At 34.6% G+C, this 13248-nt stretch overlaps 1 protein-coding gene across 1 annotated transcript; it reads right to left on the bottom strand.

Moving 5' to 3' along the window:
* Positions 1-550: 550 nt before the first annotated feature.
* On the bottom strand, positions 551-12681 carry LOC136824192 (zinc metalloproteinase nas-15-like). Its single transcript, XM_067080369.1, has 7 exons — positions 12597-12681; positions 11156-11524; positions 10714-10746; positions 8971-9090; positions 6043-6184; positions 1402-1475; positions 551-750 (listed from the first exon to the last, which is right to left on the bottom strand). Exons 1-7 carry the CDS (start codon positions 12679-12681, stop codon positions 551-553), a joined length of 1023 nt encoding a protein of 340 aa, XP_066936470.1.
* Positions 12682-13248: the final 567 nt, after the last annotated feature.

Raw genomic sequence — 13248 nt, 5'->3', positions numbered from 1 at the left:
CGATTGAGTAGAAAAGTTTGTGTGTGTTATCGCTAAAATATAAGAACGTTCTCCATCACACAGGCTTATTACAAAAGGTAGTTACAACGTATAAATTAATCGTAATGACAAAGAAAAAAGAGGGAGAGCTTAAAATACAATTTTGTGAACACGCACATAAAACTTTCTACTCAATCGCATGTTCAAACTCGATACTTTAATTAGGGACACCCTGTAGAAGTGGTACAACTCGATACTGTTTTTCGGGACACCCTGTATGTTTATTCGACAATAGTCATTATAAAGACATTGATCTGAAAGGCTTTTGTCTCTTTTTATTGTTAAAGGATGGAGTTTACCTACCAAAATCGATTTATTTTGCTAACTTTTTGATCATGTGATTAGAAATTAGACCAATCCCATGAGGAGATTTTGGTAACGTGATCAAAAAGTATGCAAATCGAAACTGGTCTTTTGTTTGCAAATCGAAACTTGTCTTTTCTTTTTATAGAAAGAAAATTGAACAAAAAGCTAAAATAATACATTACCAGACCGGGGTTTTTTATGATGACTATGTTTCGACAAACATTTCTCCCTCGATGATATAAATTTTAACAAAGACGAAAAATTTTGAGCATATGCAACGGTTGAACAAATTTATCTTACCATCCTGGATATTTTCCGATTGAATTTTAACATAGTTATCTCTGTCCGTTCGTGATTGTTCATGATTGAAACCCAAAGCGTGTAATATCTCGTGTTGAATTATCCCTATATGTAAATATAAGAAAATCAATTTCTTTGAGTACTACTGATACTTGTGCTACTCGATGTATCTTTGAAGGAGCCACCAAGCTTAGATTTCTCTTTAAATGCGTCTGATCAGCAACACAATAGACCTTTTCATAAATTACGTCACGAGCAACGCTTATTTCATTTTCAAAGTATTACTTACTATGGTTATTGATTCCCAGGGAAGTTTATAAGAAGTTGACTTTATTTATAAAGTGACACTTGAAGACTCAATGGCTTCAAAATGAGTTGCACTCAAAATAATTTTATGAAAAGGCTCAAAACATAAAACATCCCCTACTCACAGAACCACTTGGACCCTTTCGCACTGGAAAAATTGGCTAAAATATCGTCTCCAATGGAAGATTATACTACAATTTTTGTCCCACTGAAAATGATCATATAAACCAAGCCTCGCTGAAAAATATTATGCTATTTTCCTATCCCACTGAATTCTCTCTCGAAATTTTTGACTTGAAAACTCCCCCATCGAAAAGAAATATTGGAATGTTGATGCATCGAGTTTCATTTTGTTATTTTCACCCTACCGGCTGAAAAAAATCCTACCGGGTCTAAAAGGGGGACTGATTGCCGTGTTGACTTTGAATAAATGTTGGGTAGATTGATTACCTTTTCTAACACATCCAATGTGAAGATTAATTGGCTGGGGGTTCAGACTAGTCTTCCCAAGATAGCTCCAACAACTATGAATAAAGTAAATCCAACAATATTAGCTTCATTTGATTTTAGTTCACAAAAACTTCTTAAAAGTTTTTTTTATAAGTTATGGACATAGCTTATGAATAGCCCAGTAGTCTAGGACTTTAATAGTACTTTAAGGGCAGAAACTTTCGCGTTTTTCGCGTTTTTGGCATTTTTTCGCGAAAGTTCCTGCCAGGTAAGAAATTAAACAAGATATTCGCAAAAGTTAATTTCGCGAAAAATCAAATTTTCTTAAAAATCGCGAAAGCTTTTTCCAAGTTTTAAAAGCCGAAGAGAGTCGATACTATCGAAATTTTCTTCCGTAAATTTTCTTCAAAAAGTAAAAACCGCGAAACTTAAATCCGCGAAATTTCGCGACTTTTCGGTCTCGCGAAAGTTTCTGCCCGCGAAAGTTTCTGCCCTTAAAGTAGAGGGCATTTTGTAAAATCGCTCGATTGTTTTGTTAGAAGCACTTGTTATACATTTTGATATTGAGCTTCAAAAAGCGCAAAAACTGGACAAAACAGCTGTTTCTGGTTGAAAACACGGTTTTCAAGGGTTAATATCTCGAGTTAGGTACAGAAATCACCTATACTTGCAATATATTTCTAATCTTAATTTTTTGAGAGCTTTCCAAAAATATACAACAGGTCTCCGTTTTCTCAAGCTAAAATTTCATTAATTTTTGACCCTATGATTTTTGCCTGAGACCCTCATATTTGTCCGAAAATCACACCAAAGTGTCCGAAAAAAATTTGAAAACATCGTAATTTCGATTTCTCTAAGGTTGAAGTTTCCAAAAATGTATAGACTGGAGTCGTTTATAATGCGTGTAATACTAATAATACCAATAATAATAATAATAAAACGGGATTTAGTTTGTATAAACGACTGGAAGAATCCGGTGTTCCAGCCTTATAGATACAGGGGCTAGCTACGCAGAAACTTGCGTAGCGAGAAAACAATTTATCAAGCAATAACAAACTCTCAAAACAAAATCAACTCAATTGAAAAACTCCCTTCAATACACAAATCCACACACATGTTTTTCTCAAGAATTATTTTCAGCGGGAAAAATTATAATTGCAAATATTGACACTTTTCTTTTATTTGGAGTTAGTGCACAAAGGTTTCTAGACGACTAAAATTGTTCCCTTTATTACTTTTTGCTTTATTTCTACTATGTATGAATTAGTCGTCTAGCTTGCTAGACTAAAAAATGTATAACAAGTGCTTCTAATAAAACAATCGAGCGATTTAAAAAAATCGAACAAAATTCCTCCTACTATAAGAAAGCCCACGGGGTCCATATCCAAAAGCTTGACTATCGATTAGAACATTGGAAGGGGCTGGAGGGAGTGAGGGATTTGAAGCAAATTGATTATGGTTTACACAATTAAAATTGAAGGAAATCCACTCCCTAAATAATAATCTTGGTCATCGTTGAGAAGTTTTTTATTAATTTTATAATTTGATTATTTCAATATAGACACTTCTATATCTGCTTAAGTCGGAACTCTCCCGTTCTCGCATGAAGTTTTTTCGCTAACAATTTTTTAGGCAGACGGAAACTCTTTTTCTCGCCTTTTCTTTATTGATCTGAAAGAACAAAGCCGGATGCCAAAGATGAAAGCCGTGAGACCAGTATGATGAAGAGTCTTCTCGAACGACTTCCGAACGGCTAGTGTGATTAGTATGAGTCAAAATAAACGTTTAACCTTCGCGCGATCTCAGTCTTTTGGGCTTGAAGCCTTTCATCCTAATTTTGATATGCTCTTATTATAAGCCTCTCTTTAGAGATTTTAGATCTTTGCTCCAAATTTGGCAAAGATTCGATTTGTACTTATAGAGTATATTTAACGGTTTATGACGTCATAATTTGGGGATGTCATAATTCACATTTTCTTTAACAATTAATTAAGTTATTATTTAATTAACTACGTCATAACCGGATCCTGAAGCTTTAGGTATAGGTCAACTAAAAATCCATGAATGAATCCCTGAGAATGGGTATGCTATTAGTCGCAAATTTGAGATTTTGGATTTTTGGAAATCTAGGCACGCCCTAACTCACCTGAGTGTGGCTACATCCGGGGGAGGGTACTTCCAGGGTACTAGAGTTGGAGAATGTCGTGTATGTGTGGACCGGACCTCTCATATCCGACCCTTAGAGAGACTAAATTCTAATGAAAAAGTGACCCTTACCAGTGGAAAACCACATACCCCTTAAAACCTACAAAGTTGCACTTAGGGCTCATTTAGCCACCAAACTTAATGTTTATATTGTACAATTCACTTTTTTACAATCTCTTAAGAATTTACTTTCATAAAATACCCAATTTTAAGAATTTCAATAATGGCAAAGTGTCTTAAAAATTGAAGGTATATTCAAAATTTTATCAACTTTTGCTGTGAAACACTGCTCAAAATTTGAGACAAAAGGACTATTTTATAAAAAGTTACTCGAGAAAAACCATTTGTAGATTTTAAGGGGTAAAATGGCTAAGTGGTATTTTTTTCACTTCCTTATGGAAAACTGAAAACTGGTTTCTACAACACTGCTAGGGAAGAAAACCATAGACAGCGTACTTTCAATACAAAAAGTTTCGGCCTCAATTTCAACCTGAATTTCAGATAGGAGGGTACCTCTTTTTTGTAAGTTTTAAGGGGTATCCACTGGGAGAGGGACGTTCTTTCTTTGATTTTCGAAAAACATCCTACCCATAGGGTAAACTTTTTACAATTTCCCCCCTAAGAGCTAAAAACTTTCCAAAAAATTATAACTTTTCCGATTTTTAAAGAGACTTATTAAAAAGTTTCTAAATTTCACAACCCTTAGAGAGACTTTTTGAAGGAAAAAAAATGTTCATAGGTCATCCACACATACCAAGCACCCATTTATTCCTAATTACCCCCCTCTCCCGGGCTAGCCACCGTGGCTTGACATTCGAGGGTCACTTTAAGACTTTGAGTGTGAGGGAGCCGCCAATAACAAAATGTTTTAAGGAAGACCATTTGAATAGGAATTCTTCAAAATGAAAAAGAGGACTTTAAACGCTGATGAAGATTGATTTTAGTCCCTCCAGTTCTCAACTTCCTTTAATAGAAAATTGTATCACGACATTCCAAAATTAGTCTAGTGATAACATCTGCTTTAACCCTTAGGAGGCGAAACACGTATATATACGTTTTGAAAAGGTCATTTTACCGATAAACAGTCTTTTGGTCATAACTCTTGACCACTTCAGATTCAGACAAAAAAATCTGCTATTTTTTGTAGCTGAGAGAAAGAGCTTTCCAATGATACCAAAGTTGATACCTTAATCGTTTGTCCTGGTCGAAAATCGCCTTTGAAAAAATAAATTTCCAGAAAAAAATGATGAAATTTTTGGCCTTTTTCAAAAAAGTTAGCGGCTTTGAAAGGTTAAGATGCGAAAGGTAATGGCTCAGCGCCTCAGGAGAATTTTCAGAGCTTTGTTAGATTTTTTAAACGTTTTACGAAGAAATATTGTAAACACATGTAGAATACACGAATTTAGATTTACTAGGATATTGCCTGCAATTTGTAGAACCTGCAACGTTTTAAAATGTTTTTAATAGACCTTATTGGAACTAATTTTCGCAGTCGAAAAAAATATCCGAAAAATTGCATTTCGCGGGCCCATGGGGGGGAACACTCGATTGCGAAACGACGGAATGTGACGTGCAAAATCTGTTTTTCAAATTCGTACCCTGCAGTGCAGTTCATATGGCTGAGAAGGTACCCTTTCAGTGCATTTTCTCGTGATTTACCCAACCCTTATAGTATGTGCCATATTTCTCGGCTGTAAATCGGCGTAAAAGAAGTAGCTTGTGAAATTTTCTGTTTCAAAGAAAAACTTAGAAAATTATTTTTGTCAGCTGTAATTATCAGACAATAGAAACTTTTTCAAACAAACGAGAAGTAAAACCTTTCTCTTTAACAATTATCTTGGATTTGTTTTAAAATTCAACCCTTCCAGTGCAATCTCACAGAAACACACCCTTATAGTGTATTTTGGGATGCTGAAAAACCTCACCCTTAAGGGCAGCACATAACGTAAGCCAGATCATATGAGTATATGAGTGCCCCCCTCCCGCCGGGTTTGCAGGCTTTAATTTTCGTGGTTTTTCATTCTGGAATATTCGCAGGTTTTAATTTTCGCGGTTTTGCCGTTTTTTTGGACAAATTGTTTTTCATTTTCCTAGGGATTTTTCAGATTTTTCGATAAAATTGGAAAAAATTGTACTTTGTGTGAATTAATTTTCGCAGTTTTTAACACTCAACATTTTTCGCGGGCTCAAATTTTCGCGATTTTGACGAAAAACCACGAAACACGCTAAAATTGATTCCCGCGAAAGTTAGTTACAATTAGGAAGTCTTGCTCATTTTGGCCAGCAGGCACACAACGTTGTTTCAACGTTTATCTAACGTTTACAACGTCCATATAACGTTATATTAACGTTTAAACAACGTTGTGTGTCAGCTGGGTGGCCTTCCTATATACTTCGTTCTTATAAAAAGCGTCAAGAAATTGAATAATATCATACCCTGCCTTATCATTTTTAAAGCGGACAACACCAGTGTTACTTTCTGAAGTTCTCTCTTTTAATTTTTCTCCGGTGCAACCATCAAGATAGCCATTCAATTCTTCGATTGCTGTTTTGATTGTTTGTCTGTCACTGCTGCTGACTATGAAAGAAAAAATAAATAAATTGTATATAACTCCTCTACCGTAAGTTGGTCTAATATTGACATCACTGGTCTAATTCCGACACCTTTTTTAGAGACAGGAATAATATGAAAGTTTGAATCACTGATTGAAAAAGGCTTATTCCTCTGTGACCACTAAGCCAAGAAAAATAATTTCAACATTTCTATCAATTTCAGCTGGTAAAAAAGTGTCGGAATTAGAGGAGGGATGTTGACATTAGATCAAGTTACTCTATTCCTAGATAAAGTTTTGCTTGCTGCACATTTGAAGACGTTGAGATTAAAATTCAAAACCAAAATAACTTGCATAAGTTTGCTTTTTCTCACCAATGTAATTAAACTCCGGTGTTTTTTGAATCAATTTTTTGTGATTGTAAGATCCGAGCCTATATGCGTATGTATTTGTCAAAACATTTCACAGCTTAGTCCTTATAAAAAGACCTGGTCTGGAAGCCTTGTGTTTCTTTCCATTGTTTCTTACTTGATTTTGAGTTGAAAAACTAGTTTGATTTGCTCACTTTTTGATCATGTGATTAAATCTTAAATCAATCCCAAGTGGAGTACTTGGTAACGTGATCAAAAACTGAGCAAATCGATTTTCATCTTTTGATAATAACAAAGGAAAAAGCTAACAAAAAGCTTCCAGACCAGTGTTATTTAAAGGACTATGCTCACAGCAAACGCATACAATATGTGCCCCCCTCTAGAGAAAAAGACATTTTACAAAAATTTTTGCTGCATGAAAAACTTAAACATCTTTACTTTATTTCCCAGAAATTATTATTTTTAATTTTGAATTTCAACAAATATACTTCAATCGCTTAAAGATAGATAGCTTTTTTCTAATGGCTCCCAAAACGGAGGTTTGCAATTTTAGCGATTTCTCGAGATATCTTTAAGATATGAATACAAAATTTTGACCATCGTTTGGAAATGTGATTTAGAGGGTTTTGGGCATAAATTAGTTTGATAAAATTTGTACAGTATACCCCTGGTTGTCAAAACGCAGGTTTGGAGCCCCCAAAACGTAGGTGTAGTTAAAATCGAATTATTAAGCCCAGTGGTAATAGGATGAGAAACGATAAACATATTTGTGCTTTCCGTTAAATTTACGACCCGATGGATGTAAAATTTATGATTTTTATAAAATATTTCAAGATTTTCGATGATGCAAACTGAAAATTTATAAATTTTCAAAATGACAATTTTGATTTAACAATGTCTTAATCCAGTTTCTGAAAATCAATGTCTTTTGAAAATAGTTCCATTCATGTATGGAATATGCTGTGAAAATTTTAGAAAAACAGCTTAGCTTAACTGAAAATATTAAGCTTTAAAGGTATTTTTCTCCTATATTTGGCAAAATAATGACAGAATTTACCGTTTTTACTGTTTCAACGAAAATTTTTATATATAATGTTAATTTTTTGTTATAAACTATTAACTCAAGCTGATAGAATGAATTCCAAGATTTTTTGCTGTTTCTCATAATTAGAATTTTCGGTTTTATCAATGCTGATTTTAGGGCCCCAAAATACTGGTTGACCTTTAAGATGCCATATCTTTCGATCTTTCGCTCTTCTTCTAAAGTCACGATGTATCTGCATTTTCTGAAAGGCATTAGGTGTAGAAAGTTTCATATGACCACATTTTCATAACTTATCCAAGGAGCTAGAGTGAGTTATATGCAATTTTTATCTAATTTTGGTGTTGAAATATTTCCTTCAGACACAAATATGTTAATTTAAAGCTGTGTCAAACCATCAAAAACATTTTTAAGTGTGACCATCATTCTTTCAAAATAAACAAAAATCGTCTAATTCTGATAAATCTATAGGTCAGAGTTCTCATTTTAACGACGATCTACGTTTTGGGGGCCGTCTCCGTTTTGAGAGCCATATACTGTACACTTTCTTTTCTCTTGAAAAGTCACTTTATACATCCCAATTTTCGTTTTTGTTAGATCGTTAAATTAGTCCAGAAGGTAAAAAAGTAAATTGGTGTATTTGAATGAGGATTCGAAATTCATGAAAAATGTACTCTAAAACCAACCCATTTGGATATTTTAAGCTGGGAACAATAAAATTTATATCCCCATTTGAACTTTTATCCCGTCAAGGCTTTGAGACAGGTGGTGTGTATAAATGCTTTTGAGTTGAATATGTTTAATATGAATATTGATATGTTATGCGACAACAGAATTATTCATACTATACAGTGAACTCCAGAAATTTTTACGATGTTAGAATTTAATAATATAGTCAGAGTTGACTAAATGATAGAGAAAATGACTTGAATTAACCAGTCGGTATAAAATGGCGAAACCTTGATTGTAAGAAAAAGCTTTTTACAATCTATCTTTGAATAAAGTATAAGAAGCTTAGTGCAATTTAACAAAAAGTTCAAAATGCAAAGATGACTATCTACATAAAACAAGGGTCTTTGATATTTTAAATCACCAACTATTATAACAGGCTGCCGCTTGTTATAACTAGCGGTCGCCTGCTTTTTAGCTGCAGTTGATAAAATAGAACTAATTTGTTTGGATCTTCCACAGTTGAAGTCCGTGTTTACAAATTTCGATTTATTTAAGTGCTAGGAAAAATGTCAATTATTCCAGTGTTCCATTAAATTTTTGGATAATTCACCATTTAAAAGCCCTGAAAACTCTTTAGCTGATTTCGGGGAATATTGGCAGTTGTAAAGCCTCTCAACGTTTCATAAAACTGCATATATAACTAATACAAGAGAATATGAATACATACATGAAGAGTCAATCTTGTAAGGGAAGTCAACTGTTCCTGATCCACCCCAGAGTCTTATGTTTGTTCCCACTCCTCTTTTACGTTGTTGGTCGGTTAATTTCATTTCTTCACCTTTGTAACCTAAGAGAGACGTACCGCAACAGTTATAATATTTAAAAAAATCGAGAATTCGCTCAAAAATTGTAACAACTCGACAACTTATATAGTGCTTTAAAACTTAAAGTTTTATTTTAAACAACAGGGCCGGCGAATCGGTTTTAAAAGTGAGGGGGCTAAATGATATAGTGACTAAGGAGGCGCCACCATGGTTGGGGCGGACGGGCCGGAAAATTTTTGAAATTATGGTACTCTACATTAGCTTAGAATCGGCCTAAATTTAATTTTTATGAAGTTATTTGAATGAAAAAATCAAAGAAGTTAGGTGTCTTTTTATACTGATAATCGCCAAAGAATATACTACTATATAATAACAAAATGAAACCTATAAGTAAATAAAGTGGGACTTTTACATGTTCAAAATTCGTAAGTAAAATTAGATTTAAAGTATGCTTTTAACAGGCAGTAAGCGTACAGTAATCAAAGATTAAAATTGTCCAAAGTAATTAAAGCGATTCACTCGAGTCGACACAAACTCTCTTCCAACTTCATCAAGTTTATCCGTTAGATTTTTATGGATGTGGAGCAAAGAAAGATTGTTGTTTTTGAGAAACGTCACCACGTTTCTTCTTTTTCTTTTTTTCTTTTTTTCTTTTTTTCTCCCACCCTCTCTTTCTCTCTCTCTTTTTTTTTTTTGCAAAAAAGTGGGGGGGCTATAGCCCCCCCTAGCCCCCCCGGTTTCGCCGGCCCTGTTAAATTGAGCAAAAGCTTTTCGATTATAAATTATCTTCAGTGCTCTATACAAACGATGTTAAAAATTGGAAATTAAAAAAGTTACAATTAATGTGTTTAAAAGCAATTAAATGTAGTAAAAAACTGGATAAAAGATCGAAATCTTTAATCGAAAAGCTTTTGCTCAATTTTAAGATCAAATTTTGTTGTTTTTTTTCTTTAGATTTAACTTTTGGAATGGCAGAATTTCAAAGTAGCTTTATAACTTACTCCGGGAATGTATAGAATTTTAACTCTGAGCTTTAACTTAAGATTTAGGAGTATAGGATCTCAGACTGGAAAATCCCTCAAAGATGATTCAAAAAGGCTGAAGTATAGCCACTAAAAGAGCCCCCCCCCAGCGGACCCTCAATTCACGCAATCACGCAATTTTTTTTCGAAATTCACGCATTCACGCAAATTTTCCTCGAGTTTCACGCAATAACCCAATTTTTCAGAAAATCGGAAAATTTTCGGGAAAAATCGGAGAAACATTTGAAAATCGGGAAGACTGCATACAATCAGTGGAAAAAAGGGCAAATTCACGTATTCACACAAAAAATAGCCCAGATTCACGCTTTCACGCAGTTAAAAAGTGGATTTTCACGTTCACGCAAGTTTTTTTCAATTCACGCATTCACGCATTTTTTTTTTCAATTTTCACGCATTCACGCAACCAAAAATGCCATTTCACGCATTTACGCAAACCGCTGGGGGCCCGCTAAAAGTCTCCAAAGTCAGAAATCAAACATCGATCATTAGAAATAGTAACCCAGCTGGTTCACAACGGTTTTTCAACGCTTATATAACGTTCACAACGTCCATATAACGTTAGATGAACGTTAAAACAACGTTGTGTGCCAGCTGGGAACTTACCCACTGCAGCATTTATCTCATCTTCCGTCATTCCTAAAATAAATGAAAGGTGATATAACAGCTGTAGTATCTTTAGTATTTAACCAATATTTTTAGATCCCAGCTGGCACACGACGTTGTTTCAACGTTTATCTAACGTTGGCAACGTCCATATGACGTTAAATGACCGTTGAAACAACGTGGTGTGCCAGCTGGGTTGTGTATCAGTTGGGAATGAAGATTCTGTATCCTTGTCAGAAAACGAGAATACCTCCCCCCTAGAATGTGAATCACTGCGTAAGAAATTTACATTCTTTAAACAGTGGCAGGTTTGTATTTTATATATTTGATCAAAAGAGACTTTATACAAAAAAAACCTCGTTGATTTTTGCTCTAAAATCGAGGATAAAAAAGATTATTGCAACATAGAGGAACACTCTTAGAAAATTATCAAGAAACTTACCACTAAAATCCCTCTTCAATTTTTCTCTGTCATCAAATTCGATTTCTGGTTCAGTTGGAGGCTCCCCGTCACCATCTTCTTCCATTGTGTCTTCGTCGGATAAAAGCTCAAAAGACTCGTCTTCGTCGGGTAAAAGTTCGACAGGCCCATCATCTTCATCAAGGTCTTCCATATCGGCAAGCTCTATTGGAGGCATCTCACCATCATTCATTGCATCATTGGAATCATCGGCAAGATTGAGAGGAGGTTCTGCGTCTTCTGCGTTAAAAGGAGGTGGAGGGTTCACTCCGATGCTTTCGTCTGCTTTATTCTCAGCAACAACATCTTTAAGTTCTTTGACTTCATGTCGAATGTCTGATATCAGTTTTTCTAAAAGGAAATGATGATTTGGTTTTACTATATCGATTGCATATGAAAAAGCTCATGCACCCCGTCAACTTACCATACCAATTTACATCATAGAACCATAGTATAAAAGAGCCGCGGCGTGGTAGAAAAAAATCTTTTTTCGATTTTGAGCAGCTTGCCAGAATTAATACAATTGTTGACCATTCTAAGACAAAAGATTTTGATCGCACTAATTTAGGGCATTATTTGGCAAACCTTTTACCAGGTCACCCACTGATCCCCCCTTACTGGGTCACTGAGACAGGGAAGGCAGCTCAGGTAAGTCATGGCATGTCTCAAAAACAAGAAAATTACCATAATTTTTGAAGACTTTTAGCCGGTGGAAAAGGAGCAAGCCAATCCTTTAATACGACCCGCAAAAACCCAAAAGTGTTGACGTCAGTAAAACTTCTTTCTTAAATAACTCCAGTTTGGCTAATGATAGAAACATAAAATTTAGACTAAAGTTGCACATTATTAAAAGGACCATTTTGCAACATATATTTTTTGAATTTTTGTTGACGTCAGTACTTTTTTGCAAAATTTCATATTTTGCTGATTTCTGCTGACAACTGCAAAATGATCATCACTGTCCATCTTTTGGAAAATGAAAGTCGAAACCATACTACCTAAAGAAATCACAATCCACGTGTGGGAAGGAGTCAGATACTCTTGTATCCCGAATAGACGGAGGGGGGGGGGGTCCGAATAAGCGGGGGGGTGGAATAAGAGGGGGTGGTAAAATGAAGACAGAATTTTTTTTAACTGATATCAATTTCAACAACAAAAAAGAAATTTTAGCAAATGAGCACATAAAATAAGAACCAATATTAACAAAAAGGAAAATTTTAACAAGTTTATAAGGTCTATCGAAACTGTAATAAAATATTGAATTATTCGAATTTAATTATAGCGGGGTCTTAATAAGAGCGCAGGGGATGGATTTTTTCCTCTTAACAATTAGTGGGGGGACGTCTATTCGGGAGACAAGAGTATCACTAAAGTACGCAATTATTTGAAAAAACAGATATCATCGAGGATATCATTTACTTACTTATGTTTACCATAGAGCGTCCATTCATTTGTTGAATTGATCCAAACAATAAAGTAAATAAGAGAAGGACTTTGATGCCCTTCATTTTGCACACACTTGCTGTATGATAATAACAATCGAATCTCATATACAGTCAACTTCTTCTCACTATCTTTTGCGTGAATGAGTATCTTTTCCTTACACGCATCAATTTAAGCACAACTTAATCCCACGTGTTAATTTTCACCCTCCTTATCTCTGCTGGGTGCCCTAAAAAGAGCTTTCATTGTCAGCATTTCAAAATAAAACTAAATATTTAGATCCCACGCTATTGAAATGCTATAACTATCGAGGATCAAAAATTAAGCTTTAGGATTTTAATCCTATCTATTGTGTATGTATAATACTTCTTAGATTCAAAATACTCCAACGGGGGGAATGGTTTGAGATTATATATTATGGCTCTAGTAATTAGCGAAGGTTAAGCATTTTCTATATTCATTCAGACTCCCCCTACAAGTGAATAAATACATTTTACGCAACTTGTGTACATACATTTCATCATCGTTTAATAGATTTTCAATCCTAACTTTACTTAAATCGATTCCTAATCGTAGAAAAAGAGCCGCAAAGATACGGATAAATATTTCCTCTTTTGAATTCACGATACTTA

This window comes from Clytia hemisphaerica, unplaced genomic scaffold, assembly GCF_902728285.1.
Source record: "Clytia hemisphaerica strain Z4C2 unplaced genomic scaffold, Clytia hemisphaerica genome assembly, whole genome shotgun sequence".
Classification (NCBI taxonomy): domain Eukaryota; kingdom Metazoa; phylum Cnidaria; class Hydrozoa; order Leptothecata; family Clytiidae; genus Clytia; species Clytia hemisphaerica.
Note: the sequence above shows the minus strand (reverse complement) of the source record. Positions and strands in the feature narration are given on the sequence as shown.

Coding starts and splice junctions, on each gene's coding strand:
- LOC136824192 (XM_067080369.1), bottom strand. CDS start 12,681: ATGAAGGGCATCAAAGTCCTTCTCTTATTTACTTTATTGTTTGGATCA. Junction 9,091..10,713: donor TGAGATAAATGCTGCAGTGG/GTAAGTTCCCAG, acceptor CGTCTCTCTTAG/GTTACAAAGGTGAAGAAATG. Junction 1,476..6,042: donor TTTAAAAATGATAAGGCAGG/GTATGATATTAT, acceptor CTTTATTCATAG/TTGTTGGAGCTATCTTGGGA.